The sequence below is a fragment of the Desmodus rotundus genome, chromosome 6 (genome assembly GCF_022682495.2).
Source record: "Desmodus rotundus isolate HL8 chromosome 6, HLdesRot8A.1, whole genome shotgun sequence".
In the NCBI taxonomy this organism is placed as follows: domain Eukaryota; kingdom Metazoa; phylum Chordata; class Mammalia; order Chiroptera; family Phyllostomidae; genus Desmodus; species Desmodus rotundus.
Window position 1 is genome coordinate 152272261 of NC_071392.1, and position 15106 is coordinate 152287366.

General features: G+C 51.7%; 1 protein-coding gene across 3 annotated transcripts; it reads left to right on the forward strand.

Moving 5' to 3' along the window:
• The first annotated feature begins 2590 nt into the window (after positions 1-2590).
• On the forward strand, positions 2591-14428 carry FBLL1 (fibrillarin like 1). 3 transcript variants are annotated; one of them, XM_053926456.2, is made up of 3 exons: positions 2591-9791; positions 11559-11752; positions 12424-14428. In XM_053926456.2, exon 1 carries the CDS (start codon positions 8230-8232, stop codon positions 9229-9231), a length of 1002 nt encoding a protein of 333 aa, XP_053782431.1. In that variant the 5' UTR covers positions 2591-8229; the 3' UTR covers positions 9232-9791; positions 11559-11752; positions 12424-14428. The 3 variants fall into 3 exon arrangements, with proteins under 3 accessions (XP_053782431.1, XP_053782430.1, XP_053782432.1); XM_053926455.2 differs by having other exon boundaries at positions 11559-14428; XM_053926457.2 differs by having other exon boundaries at positions 11626-14428.
• Positions 14429-15106: the final 678 nt, after the last annotated feature.

Below are 15106 nucleotides of genomic sequence, written 5' to 3' on the forward strand. Positions count from 1 at the left end.
TTATAAATGTTTCATGTGCACTTGAACATATGCGATGTCTACAGTTTTTTGGATACACTATCCTGTATTGCTCTTTAAATCTTTTATATCCAAATTGCAGCAAAATTGGTGGAGTAAGGAATGTCAAAAGTCTACCCCTCCGTAGAAGGAATAAAAAACTGGCAAAATCTGTCATAATCAAATTTTTCAGAACTCTGGAAACTGAAAGCTTGCAGTAACCAGGGAAACATAATCACGAAGAAAGAGCTGAATCTTGGTAAGAAGGGAGAGCTTTGTGGCATTTTCACTTACCTGTCTCCATCTCCCCAGCTCCCCGGTAGCTTTGAAGATAGCAGCCACATTCCCTGTGAGTGTGCCCGCACTACAGTGAGTACAGTGGAACTAATTTGCAAAGAATTATTTGTTTCTTTTGAACCATCTGGCAGCTCCTCGGAGTACCAGCTCAAAGGGTGTGCCTTTGTTTTACCTAGCTCATAATTCTTCCAGTACAGAGATGGCTACTTAGAGATCATTTATCAAAAAAATTGCAAGCAAATGTATTAATTGTTGCTGTCTAGGAGAATGAGTTCCATCTGGGGCAAAGAGTAGACTAACCACAGGGCTTGGGAAGAAAGGTTAGGGAAGGAGATGCTTTGGGGGAATATAGGCTTTTGAAAAGTTGTGACACATTCCTGGGTATCTAGAAAGCCGTGCCCACGTCCAGGGTGTGCGAATGCTCAGGACAGATCTGAAAAGCCCTTAAGCCCTCTGGCTCGTCTTGAGGCTCTGTGCACATAGGAAGTAAACAACAAGGCACAGCCAGCTGCGAACTTCTGGTGGCACGTTGGGGGGTTGCGCCCACTTGCACAGAGCGCATCTACAAGACTGGGAGAGAGTTTGGCTTTTAAGGAACTACATGTGTAACCACTAAGTTAGTGCAACAGACTTCAGCAGCTGCACACAACGAACAATTCAGACATGACCAAATGAGTTTAGAAAAGTCACCAAATGAACAACTACAAGTAACAAAAACAAGCCCTGGAAAGAGAGGAGAACCTCATTAGCAGAGCTGTCATATTAAAATATTCAAAACGTGCCCTGGCACGTGTGGGTCAGTGGTTTGAGGGCCAGCCTGCAAAGCAAATGTCGCCGGTTCAATCCCGGTCAGAGCACATTCCTGGGTTGTGGGCACGGTCCCCAGTTAGAGGCTTGCGAGAGTCCACCATCAATGTTTCTCTCCCTCTCTTTCTCCTTCCCTTCCCCCTCTTACTAAAAAATAAATTTTAAAAAAATTTAAATATTCAAAATGTTTAATTTTTTAAAAAATTACAAGGATTTAAAAAATTAAAATAGAAAAATATATGGTCATAATAAAAATTTAATAGAAACTGAAGACCTGTTGGAGAACGAAATAATTAGAATAAAGTTGACCCCTTCTGTACCAGTGACCTCTGGATTCCATTTCCAGATTTTAGCTAATTGAAAGTGATTTTCATAAAAATAGGCTTATTTTTATTTTTTCCAGCTTTGCTGAGATACATTCCTAAAGAGCAGAGAGGCCAAAATGAGGTTATAAATGAAGCTGACGTGCAGCCAGAGTTACTTAGAGTTAACAAGGATTGGGGTTATTTTAGAAAACATTTTCTGTCAGGCTCTGATTTGACCCCACTGACTAAAGAAATTTCTAGAGGCCACAAACAAGTTGTTTAGGGTTCCCAGGGTCAAAGAGGAGCTTGAGAGCAACTCTAGTCCAAATATGTTTTAGTTCTTATGCATATCTTTGGGGGTTCCCTGTTGACTACCCAATTCTCAGAAAGCAGAGCGAACTCACACTGCAAACGGGTCAGAGAGAAGTTATTCTGACTGTGATAGGGAAATGGGGAGTCACTTGGCTGCCCTGATTGTTCTCCCACTGAACAACGAATTCTTACAGAGTGTTTACACTAGGCCTGAGTAGAATCCGGGAGAGGTAACTCAAAGTTCATTTGCATCAATAACATCATTTTTTGTTAGCCTTTCCTGTCAGCCTTTGACGTTTCCTCTTGGCCAATGTCAGCCCTGAACAGCCAGCAGTAACTCTCTTAGAAACTTAAATAATATTCACTTGAGTCATAGAAATTACATGGAGGTTCATGAAAGTACATGAGGTCACTTGAAATTTTTAAAATTGCTCTATTTTGTGTGTGTGTGCATTTCCCTATTAGCCAACAGCGTCATGAGTGTAGCCAGTGCTTACAAAAGACATAACAGACTGAAGGAGAGCCCGCTAGGGCTCACTGTATTCTTGTGCAGATTTTAGATACTTAAGTCGTCAGAATTTGCAGATAGTTTCTAGGATTTGTAGCGTGGACAAGCCAGCTCGTCTCTGAATCTCAATTTCTTATTCTGTAAAAAGAGGAACTACTGCTGATTTCAAAGGTTTCTTCTAGAAAGACGACCTTTGGGGAAGTAGCTCATCACTATAGACTTGGTTGTGTCTCCCCAAAGTTCATGTCGAAGCCCTGACTCCCAGGGTCTGTTTTTGGAGTGAGGCAGTAATTAAGGTTAAATGAGGCCATAGAGTGTGGCATTAATAGGTAAGCCTCCTTAAAAGAAGAGACTCCAGAGAGCTCCCCCCCGCCCGCCCCCACAGGAGGACAGTGAGAAGGCAGGAAGGTAGAGCTCTCACCAGAAACCGACCAGGCTGGTCTTGGACTGGGGCCTCGAAAACTGAAAAATAAATTCCTGTGTCTCTGGAGATCCCTGACCCATGTCAGCCTTGAGCATTTACTGAGTGCCAGTCACTAATTCTACAGGGGAGATGGAGTGAGTGCGAGCCACCCCCGAGATGAAGTGCCACACCAGCAAGGTAATGGCTGAACATCACGGGATCCTAGGTGGGGACTTCAGATATTCTTCAAGGCCCAAAGACTGGAAAAGGAGAGACAGTTTTCTTTTCTACTTTATTAACAAGCTACGTTAGATATATGATTGGGAATCGGTGATGAGTCTGGGTTCAATCACGTATTAGTAAGAAGGTGTTACATCTTGTCTCGGTTAGTATATTTAAATAGATGCAATGGAACAGTAAGTCCGTCTGTGGTGTTTGTGATGGGGTACACTGGTCCAGGTGGGCCGGCTGGCATCGTGCAGCAGATACCCATGGCAAAAGCATTTACTGTTCGCCAGTTATCCCACCCATGGTCCCCAGCTGCCTTCACTTAAGGCAAGTGACCAGGCCTGGCCAATGGATTGTGAGTAGAATTGACTGTGTCACACCATAGGCCAAAACAGAGCAAAGAATGTGAGTTCTCTGTGCATTCTCTTCCCCAGTGGTAACAGCGGAAGCCTTCTTGTTTCTCCTGTTACAGCCACAAGGTGTTAGCGTCTGAGCCTTGCAGTGAGTGTGCGGAGCAGACCTTCTGTGGACCTTCAGTGGACGTGAAACGTAAGCAAGGAATAAACATAGTTGTATTAATAACCCATTGGTGATGGGGTTACAATGTGTTACTGCATCGTAGCTCAGCCCATGTTGGCCAGGCTGTCACTGTGGGTAGAGAGCAACCCCACGAGTCACCTTTGGCAGTGAACTCTGTGGCTTACAGAAAACAGGTTGGAAAGCCACTTCATGCACGCATGTTTAAGTACTGGTGAGACTGGGGCAGAATGTCACAACCCTGCTAGAGTTTTACCAAAGTCACGGCAGTCCCTCCGTGGGCAGCGTGCTGGAATGCTGCATGAGAGAAGCAGAGCGAAGATTCTCATACGGCCTTTTAAGTCTGTGGGTAGGACTAACGTACTCCATGTGACCCCGAGGCCCGGTCACAGATGTGATTGTGGAGATCACTATAGGGCATACCTTACAGAGTAATCAGTCAACTGTAAACACAAGCTGAAATGACACAGTTGTTCCTGTTGGCTGTCAGAAAGGCATGTCTGGACCATAATGCCAGCCTTAGCCTTTGAGGAAATGTCTTGAATAGATGGTGCCCACTGCTAAAGAATCTTTAGGACTGAGACAGATTTCAATGTTATCAGCAGCTTGAGATGGAAATTTTTGTGTAAGATTTGACACCTCAGTCCCCTTAAGATGCAACACTTGGCACGAGTCCCTGCCTTGGTGGCATTCCTTGGTCATGCACAGGATGGGGGGAACACATTCACCCTGCTGACTGATGGGCGCTCCCAGGCTGTGGCGTCACAACTGACAGGCTGTAACAAACAGCTGTGCCAGGTAGGAATCAAAGCCAGGGGACAGAAGAGGTGTCCCAGGGAGTCATTAAATACTGTCCTAGGACAGGGTGCCTGCAGTCAGAAAGATTTGAAAACTTGGTTCGCATCCGTTTCTTCAGGGGTGTCCAGCAATGAGGCTGTGAGTGAGAAAAGGCCTGAGGAAGTTGCCCTGGGCTTGCATACCTTGAGGGAGGATGGTTCTGGAACCCTTAGCAGATGATTGAAATGACAGCAGTAACATGATGAAACCGACGGGCGGCCTGGGGCAGCAGTGGGGAGATACCTGGAGAAATTGTCCCTGCTAGATTGTAGAGCAGGCAGCCTTAAGCCCTGGTAGGAATCTAGTGAGCAGGGTTAGCACCCAAAACCAGGGGAAACAGGCACCACCAGTGAGGCGGCCACTCCCATTGCTGGTTCACAGTAATTACTCCCAAAGAACGACTCGAAATTCAGGACGTTGCTCATTAGGGTTTGGAATCACTAGCCACCCCTCCCAGTCAGCTCCATTTAGGTAATCACATAGGAATGCAGGACATCCTCCGGAGAATCTGTTCTGAGATGGGCAGCAAGGACACGAGAAAGGCCACGTCGGTGCACTTAAAACAGAGGCTGAGAGCGGGAGACTGGGAGACACTCGTGCTGTGGTAGAGCAGAGGCAGTGACAGTGTGGCTGTGGCACGGCAGGTCAGGCTGCGTCAGCAGGTGTGCCCACTAAGGCTTGCACCTGCAGTGGTGCACAAGGCCACCTAAAATATTTCAGGTGAAAGTTTGGTAGACTTCCTGGTGATGGATTTGAGTCTTCTTCAGTAGCCTGTGGCACAGTAGAGAGAGGTCATTCATTGTGCAGGATGGGTAGTTCATACCCTGGATAGAAGCAAAGCAGGAATAAGCTCTTCCAACGTGACTTCGGGCCTCCATGATACGCCACACCACAGTGAACAGTGTTCATACTCTTTGAAGCAAGATTTGTACTGCTAAGTTGACCACCTGTGTTACAGGCAGCACTACTGTACTCACGGTCTGACTGCCTGGTATAATAAGCTTTATGAGCTTGTGCACATTTTCTAGGTTACGAAGTTCTGGTTGTATATGAGATGCAGTGGTCAGGGGAAGCAGGCCCTGTCGATGCCCTACCCAGTGCCCCCTGTGCCCACCTCAGAGATCACCTCGAGTGCCTGTTTCTCTGCCTGAGGGTTCTCTGCAGCATAGGGGAGTCGGCTGCGCCATGCACAGGAGCAGCTCATAGTGGGAGGCGAATGCCCCAGAAACAACCGGCAGTAGGGGAAGGGAGCACGGTGGATTCGAGCTCCTGCCTCCCAGGCCCCCAGCCTCCCAGCCTCCCAGCCTACAGAGGAACAATTCTGAGACACTCTTCACAGCCTCCCCACAAGGTGCTTAGACAGTTGAGCCCAGATAACCCACTCTGCTCATCGGTGCTCTATTTCTTAGCCTTTCTCATTGTCCCCAGCCCCTCATGTGTTCCTGGGATCACCTGCCAAAAAATCACCTGGACCCAAGCCCTTGTGTCAGCGGCTGTATTAAGGTTCCCCAGAGAAACAGAACCGTTAGGGTAGATGGACTGATCTGTCTGCGTTGATGGCCCACATGCTTATGGAGGCTGGCAAGTCCAAAGTCTGCAGAGCCAACCTGGCAGGTCAAGTCTGAGGGTGGGCAGGCTGCTGTGGGACCAGGGAGCAACATGTGCCTGTTCAGAGGCCATCGGGCAGGTGGAGTCTTGCTGATTCGGGGACAGGTCAGCCTTTTCTCTGATTAAGGCTTTCAACAGTTGGTGGAGGCCCACCCACATCACAGAGGGCATTCTACTCAGCCTACCAATTTAAATGTTCACTTGGATCACCAGACACCCCCACAGAACCGGTTAGAATAATGTTTGACCAAATATCTGGGCACCCAGTGGGCCAGTCGAGTTGACACATAAAATTTACCCTTACAGGGGCTGATTTGGGGGAACTCCAGTCATAGCTTCTGTTAGAGAACACTCCTCAATTTGTAACAAAAGCAGGAACCTCTAAGGAGAGTGTTTTATGTGACCAATCCATTGCACTCTGACCCCTTGTCCGAATTCCAATGCATAGACTTCTGGCGCCTATTAAGGAGGCACTTTGGCCACCAGACCTGGTGTTGCTGTCCATGAACTTGAGACAAGAAGGGTCTGGGCCAGGATGGAGTGTGTGCACACTCAGTACCCGTCACCTTACATTTTCCCTGATTTTCAGGCACGTTTTTTCTCGCTCTGCAGCAGGTGATTAGTCCCTAATAGGGCGGCCCGCCCGGTGCTCACAGCACCTTCCCCGGCTCTTGGGGCCCCAAACCCAGCTTTATAGTCTCTAAAACCTGCCCCCCACCACTGCAGTGGTGCCGCTCTCTGGGGTGCTGACCAAACGTGCAGACTTCTGCATGGTCATGTCTGCCATCCTTGGGGCTTCCCAGTGGTTCTTGTTTTTTGTTTTGTTTTGACTTTATATTATTTTTCAAAATCTACTCAAGAAAATAACTGCAGAGTGAAAGCAGACGTCTGAAGTATGGACTAGAATTCAAGGGTAAACATGACGCTTTTGCCCCTATCCAGGAGTACTGTAGGATTTAGGGCTCTGACCCATTCACCCTGAAGAATCAACAGTTTCTGCTGCCACGTGGTTCCAGAACAGGTTCTGGGACTCGGCACAGTCAATGGAAGAGAACAGAGCCAAGTAGAAAGCAACCAGGGCCGCAGCAGCCACAGCAGGGAGCCACTACACTTCCACAGTCCTGGGCTGAGACTTTAACTTTGCAACTTCCTACACCCAGTCTGAGAGCGCCCTGCGATTGATTTGTCTTCTCGGTATCGCTCGCATCGGTCTACTTCGCTGGGCGCCGCCACCACGCGCCCACGACGTCCGCGATCGCTGCAGCCGCTGCCGCCTCCGCCCTGTCCCCAGTGGTTCTAACTACCATCACTGCAGTTGCTGGTCCGTCCCTTTAGGATGATGCTTTCAAAGTGGCGAAGTCGAACTTCAGGTTCGTTGTGTTTTGTTCGAGTGTGTGCACCAGTCAGCAATCCCACCAACCCTGTACAAGAGCAGACAAAACAGAACGGTGCGGTCTTTGTATGGAAACTGTCTCTCAACAAAGACTCACCAAAAGGCACACGTTTTTAAAACAATAGCACAAACATTTATAGAGCACGTAGCATGTGCCTTGGCCGGTGCTTTATTATTTTTTAAAGATTTTATTTGTTTACTTTTAGAGAGAGAGGAAGGGAGGGAGAAGGAGAGGGAGAGAAACATCCATGTGTGGTTGACTCTCACACACTCCCACCAGGGACGCCGCCCGCAACCCAGGCCTGTGCCGGACTGGGAATCAAACCAGCGACCCTTTGGTTTGCAGGCCAGCACCCAATCCACTGAGCCACGCCAGGCAGGGTTTGGCGGTGATTTAAAAAAAAACCCTTGAGGCAGGTTCTGTTTTACAGATGGGACGGTGAGATGCAGATAGCTCAAGAAGTTTGCTCAAACTCGCACAAGATGCGTAGAAAGGGTCAGGTAGGCTTCCTGAGACCATGGAGCAAGCAAGTGGTGCAGCGAGGACTGCCGTCCGTGCCCACCTCCCCCGGCCTTGCCGAGAAGACACCCCTTCCCTGCAGCCCAGGAGCGGTGCCAGGGGTCCCTGAGAAAACAGAAGGTGGGGGAGGGGGAGAGCTACCAGGCGGCGGGCTGCGTCTGCGCGCGGGGTCCGGGAAGGGGGGCTTCCGGGGCTGCAGGCTCGCCGAAACGGGAGTGATGCAATCACGCCAATCGCTGCGTCAAAGCGCGGCTCGGGGGGTGTGGGGACTGCGGCAGAACTGGTGGGGACTGCGGCAGAGCTGGTTGGGACTGCGGCAAAGCTGGTTGCAACCGCGGCCCTCAGCCTCCCTCTGTTGCCGGGGCACGCTCTGCGGCAAGCGGCACCCGTGGCCACCAGCCTTCCTCCCGCGCCAAGACCACCACCTGGAGCCACCAGCCACCGCTGAAAACCACTGCCGGGCGCCCAGGGCGCGCCATGAAGTCTGCGGTTAGCTCACGAGGGGGTGGCTCCGGGGGCCGCGCTGGCGGCGGCTGGGGTGGCGGCTGGGGCGGTGGCTGGGGCGGTGGGCGAGGTGGCGGCAAAGGAGGAGGCAGCGATGGAGGTGGCCACGGAGGCAAGGGCGGCTTCGGGGGACGGACGCGCGGTTCCAGCGGCGGCCGAGGCCGGGGACGCGGCGGTGAGGGCAGGGACCGTGGCGGCGGTGGGCAGCGGCGCGGCGGCGCGGCCAAGAGCAAGAACCGCCGCAAGAAGAGCATAAAGACGGTGTCGGTGGAGCCCCATCGGCACGAGGGGGTCTTCATCTACCGCGGGGCGGAGGACGCGCTGGTCACGCTGAACATGGTGCCTGGCCACTCGGTGTACGGTGAGCGGCGGGTCACCGTGACTGAGGGCGGTGTGAAGCAGGAGTACCGCACCTGGAACCCGTTCCGTTCCAAGCTGGCCGCGGCCATCCTGGGCGGGGTCGACCAGATCCACATCAAGCCCAAGTCCAGGGTGCTGTACCTGGGCGCCGCCTCGGGAACCACAGTGTCCCATGTCTCCGACATCGTCGGTCCCGAAGGCTTGGTCTATGCGGTGGAGTTCTCCCATCGCGCCGGGCGCGACCTGGTCAACGTGGCCAATAAGCGAACCAACATCATCCCGGTCCTGGAAGACGCCCGGCACCCGCTCAAGTACCGCATGCTCGTCGGGATGGTGGACGTGATCTTCGCGGATGTGGCCCAGCCGGACCAGTCCCGCATCTTGGCTCTGAACGCCCACACCTTCCTGCGCAATGGGGGCCACTTTCTCATCTCCATCAAGGCCAACTGCATCGACTCCACGGCGTCTGCTGAGGCGGTGTTTGCATCTGAGGTGAGGAAGTTGCAGCAGGAGAATTTAAAGCCTCAAGAGCAGCTGACCCTGGAGCCTTATGAGAGGGACCACGCGGTGGTCATTGGGGTCTACCGGCCCCTTCCCAAGAGCAGCAGCAAGTAGCACCCTTCTGGGGCCATTCCAGAGACTTCCCCAGACCTCCGCCTTCAGTGTTACTGTGTACGCCTGGGGCCATCCTGAGACCTCCCTGAGACCGCTGCCTTCAGTGTTACTGTGTACTCCTGGGGCCATCCTGAGACCTCCCCGAGACCACTGCCTTCAGTGTTACTGTGTACTCGTGGGGCCATCCTGAGACCTCCCGGGGACCGCTGCCTTCAGTGTTACTGTGTACTCCTGGGGCCATCCTGAGACCTCCCGGGGACCGCTGCCTTCAGTGTTACTGTGTACTCCTGGGGCCATCCTGAGACCTCCCGGGGACCGCTGCCTTCAGTGTTACTGTGTACTTGTGGGGCCATCCTGAGACCTCCCGGGGACCGCTGCCTTCAGTGTTACTGTGTACTCGTGGGGCCATCCTGAGACCTCCCGGGGACCACTGCCTTCAGTGTTACTGTGTACTCGTGGGGCCATCCTGAGACCTCCCGGTGACTGCTGCCTTCAGTGTACTGCTTACTGGTGGGGCCATCCTGAGACCTCCCGGAGACTGCTGCCTTCAGTGTTACAATGTATGCATTTCCTTTGTTGTTTTCCTTTCTTTGGTTTTGCTATTAAATTGCATAAAGAAACAGTATCCAGGCGTATCAGTGAGGCCAGGCTGGGTTTTGCTGCAGTAACAATCCCCAAATCTTTCAAATCCCCAAATTCCTAAGAGCTGGTGATAGGGGTCCATCACGGACTTGGGAGCTGCACTTATTCTAGTTGCACAGGACACTGGCTCCCCAGCGCCCCTCTTTGCAAAAGCTTCCTCATCTCAGGGGGAGGCAGAAAGAGCTGGGGACTTGCTAAGGAGCTTGGAAAGTCACCCTTGGAACCAAGGGGCACGTCGTGTACTTTGGCCAAGTTACAAGTCACTCCAGGGAGTGGCGTTGGCCATTGATACAGTACTATAGCCTAGCACACCCCATCTGTCTGAGGCCAAGCCAGAGTCCTAACCACAGTGTACATTTAGTACTTTACTCTTTGACCAAGCCCTTTGCATTCCCCGAGTCTGCTGTTTACTCTTTACCCCAGCCTAGAGGCGGCTTTGTGACCACTTCCCTTTCACGTGCAGAGCAGCAAGGCTTCTGAAGGTAAATTGGTTGCACAGGTTTACATGACTTATTAGGAGGTGGAACTTAAATGCTGATCTTTGGACTCTAATCCACTACTATTTCCTCTACCCCAGTGGGATCGTACCTATCCTCCACATGGCCCACACTGGACAGACCACAAGTCCCAAACACAGGACAGACACAGTGGGCTCTCCTGCTGCATTGCATCCCGTCCTCCACCCCACTGTGTTACCCTTTTCTTAGATTTCAAAATAGCAAAGCAAAGCAGGGGGGTAGGAAGCGGATCCACCTTGCTGAGTGTTCCCACTGTAAGGCATAACATACCCAAAGTGGTATCGCCCAGTGTCTGAGAAACAGCTAGGGAATCGACTCCCAGGAAGTACCCCTCTCTGAAGGGCATTTCCTGCAGACCCGGAGTTGCTGGGCTCTGTGCGTGCCATCCTAGTTCTCCAAGGAGAGTGAGCACTCCCAGGAGGGCTGGGCATGCTCCAAAACGAGGCCTTCCCAAGGCCTTTCCTTCATTCCTTCACCCACACATTTGAAAAATCCCCATTGCCCTTCACCAAGGTCGTGGATGTGCAGACTGGGAGTGATTGCCCTTGAGGCATCATTTGGAGAGTGGGGCCTGAAGAGGTGCTTGGGTGGCGATTGCGGTTAGACTCCGTTTTCTGAGGATGTAGTTTTTGAACCAAAGAAAGATAAATGAGATTTTTTAAAAGGCAGCCACCCATTCACTCCTCCCCCCGAGTCCCTCCACCACCCCCACCACCCCCACCACCCCCACACAACCTACAAAGCAGGGGGAGAGCCGCAGTTCAGATGTGTCGGCCAGACTGGCTCAGGAAGAAGCGGGTGAATGGAGAACATGCCCACGAAAACCCAAACCGGGCATTTCCACAGAGAGGGTGATGGGAGACTACAGTTCAGACAGATGACACGACTTGCTTGAGATTCCCCAGTAAGGTCACAGCCAGAAGTCAAAACCATAGGACCCTGACTCCAAAACCTGTGGCCTCTCCCCAGAGCTCTGTGCTGGCTCCTTTGCTTTGAAAAGCCCGCTCTCCAACCCTGGGCTAATTCGCATTCGCTAGGTTGGAACCCTGGGGCTGGACATTGATGGTGCACAGGGCTCAGGAAGATCACTCCCAGAATCACACGGGATCCAGCCCTTCCTCAGAGACAGCTCTGCCTCCGTAAGAAGCTCTTGGGTCTTCCTTACAGGTGTCTGTCACGCAGGATGGGGGACAGAGCAGGGGACACTTGGCCTCTTTCTTTGGCATTTGCACAGAGACCATTCATTCTCCATGTCTGATGCTGCTTGAGGTGGGACCATCAATGGAGAGACGGCCTGAAAACAACCTCCTGCAGAATGTCTCCGAGCTGCAGACGGGTTCCTTGGCCAGTGGAATGACATGGTAAGTACCAAGAGAAATGTGGGAGTGAGGACTGAGGGAGTATAGGACAGAAGCTAAAACCTGGTTCCAGGGAATAAGGGCGGGGGAAGTGTGGAACTGTAGCTCCCGTGAGCAGTGAGGCATAGGAAATCGCGAACAGTGACCCCAGGGCACCTGATCTACTCAGAGCTGGGAACGTTTGAGTTTCCAGAAGGCATCACCTTGGGATCTCTAGGTATCTTAGACTAGCAGGCTGTCATAACAAAATACTACAGACGGGGTGGCTGACACAATAGATGTTTATTTTCACACAGTTCCGTGAAGTCCAAGGTTAAGGTGCTAGCAGAGTTGGTTTCTGGTGAAGCCTTTCTCTTTGCTTTGTTGATGGCTGCCTTTTCCCTATGTGTTCTTGTGGCCTTTTCTCTGAGAGACATTGAGAGAGCGAGGGATGGAGCAGGAGGAGGAGAGTCAGGGGAGAGAGACTGAGGGAGGGGAAAGGGATGGAGGAGGGGAGGAGAAGAGAGAAGAGAGAAAAAGAAGGGGAAACCAGATCTCTGCTGCCTCACTTCTTAAAAGGACACAGCAAATTAGGGCCTGACCTTATGATCTCATTTAACCTTAATCACCTCTTTAAAGTCTCCATCTGCAAATACAATCACATTGAGGGTTAGAGCCTCAACATTTTAATTTAGGGGAACACAAGTCAGCCCACAACACTGAAGCTGGATGGGAACTTGCAGCTCAAGAGCCTGTCTTACTGCCTTGCGAGAAGTGACTGAGGAAACCAATGTGCACTGTGAAATGCCTGCCCAGCGGTCTGCACGTCTTTCCTTCCTCCTGTCTCTCCTCTTAATGCCAATACAAGATAACAAGGGAGCTGAGAATTGAGAGCACAAAGGCCGGGGGTTGCGTTGGCGTGGCAAGGCACTTAGGAGGGCTTCTGAGAGGTCTGGTTCAAGCTGGGAGCTCGTGGCATTTGCTGCTGAGTGTCAGGGAATCAGCAGCCTGGGCTGGAGCCGGGGTTGAGCCAGCCCGGCCTGGGCCCCAGCTGCAATCACTTTCACAGCAGGTGCAGGGAGGTGGGGGCGATGAGAAAGACAGGGGAGGGAGACAGACCTGGGAGCCAGAGAGGGTGGGCAGGGGCCAGCAGGGAAGAGCACACAGATCCGACCTCCCACCCAGCCTCTTCCTGCCCAGATGTCTCCTGGGATGAAGGGAGGAATACTGGGGAGGGGGAAACCCTGAGGAAACGGACCTTTGTCCAAAAGAGACTATTTGAAACCAGAAGAAACCACCTTTCTTTAAAATGGCAGTTTCCCTCCCAGCTGCAATCCGGCTACCAAGCAACGTGCTTTCACACATCTGAGCCGCAGTGAGTACGTTTGGATTCTTGTCCATCCATATTTATCAAGCACTTATGTGCTAGACATGGCGCTCAGCATTTATGTGCTTTTAAAATACAGGGTCCAGCAAAAGTGACGCCTGCTCCAGCATGGTTGGTAGGGTAAGAATACGGTGCAGTAATTTATAGTTTTAATTTGGACATTTCACCTAAAAGGTCCTATGGTGTGCTTGAGTGTGATATTGTTACGTTACGGAATCACATGCTTATGAATTTGTAATAAAAGATTTTGTGATAAAACAGGGGCGTTATTTGTGCCGGATCCTGTATGTTGTTTTAAAACTGATGAGAACCCACTTACCGGAAAATACTGAAACATAAACGTTCAGCGTAATGAATTGCTGTGAAATGAGCCCAGGTGTCCGAGCCTCCCTCATGTCTGTGTGGCCCGGCTGTGGCCTGCCCCCTTCTGTTCCCACTCCTAGTCTGTCCCACACCCTGCAGGCCCCAGGAGCCACGTCTGTACATGCTCCCAGGCCCTGCCCTTCAAACAGCCTCCTTCGAGCCACCCCTGGGGACCAGAGTTGCAAACTCAGGAGAACTGGCCTGGGAAGACAATGGAAACAGGCTTCCCAGTGCCTGGTGCTTGGTCTGGAAGGTGGGGGACATGGGCTCCTGGGGAGCACAGCAGTTGTCCCCTGTGGACTTCTCGCCCCATAGAACAAGGTTCGGACAAAATGGTGCAGCTAGGAAATGGAGAATTGGGATCTTGTGGAGCAGACTGTCTCCCTTCTCTAAGTCAGGGAAATTAAAATCAGATGCTCTGGGGAAGGCCCCGCGGGCTTCAGCGATGTTGAAAGTCTCCCAGCTGATTCTAATATGCATGCAGGGCTGATACCCGCTGTCTAAAATGCCACACCATTCTCGTCTTTCACTGGGAAAGGCAGAGTTAGGACAGTATTTTGAATAACAGCTGAGCTTTTCTGTGGCACTGTCTGGTACCTGGGGCCTCTGGGACGGCACAGGATGCTCTCCCAGACTCCAAGGAGGAGGGTAGTCGTCTGTGGCTGAAAACGAGGGGGCAGAGGTGGTGCGTATAGAGCGTGCTGGTCAGAAGCGCCACTGCCCTGCCAGGGGTCGGAGGGGCTCAGACAGCAAGGAGCCAAAAAATGAGAGTTAAGTGTTTACAGGTGGTCCTGGGCTCAGGCTGATGCAACTTCACGATTTTTTGGCTTGACGGTGGTGCAAAAGCCATACATATTCAGTAGAAACTGTACTTTAAATTTGGAATTTTGATCTTTTCCCGGGCTGGTGATATGTGAGTGGGATCCTCTCTCGCGACGCTGGGCGGTGGCAGCGAGCCAGCTCCCAGGCACCCCGCGACCGCAAGGGTAAACAACAGGTACTCTGCAGTGTGCTGTGTCACTGGGGCTTCTGGATGCTGTTTTGTGTTCTTCCATCCCATTAGGTGTCTGCGTGCCGGTGTGTTCCGCTGTGTACGGTAATGGCCGGTACTCATACACCCCCTGTGCTTTTCGCTTTCAGTGCGGTGTTCAATAAACACACAGATTTTCAGTGCCTTATTGTACAGCAGCCTTGTGTTCAGTGACTGCCCGACTGGAGGCTAATGTGAGTGTTGGGAGCACATCTGACGTAGGTCAGGCTAAGCTATGATGTCCGGTAGGTTAGCTGCATTTTTTAATTGGATTTATTGGGATGACATTGGCTCACAAAACCTCAGAGGTTTCTTTCCAGTGTACAAGTCAATAAAGCGTCATCTGCACATTGTGCGTGGGAAGAATTGCAGATGATGAAACCACAGGTGGCTTTTATGGAGGCATTGTCTTCCTCTCCTCTGCCTGTGATTTTAATCTTCTCCCACCCAAACCTCCTTCCTCCCCACCGATCTGTTCTCCTCACTGCCTCTAGGAGCCCCAGTGCAACCCCACGGGACTTCCTACCCCTTGACACCAGCTTTCCAGCGTCCCCCCAACTCCCCCGCCCACATCTTCACGTCCCCCCTTACCCAGCTA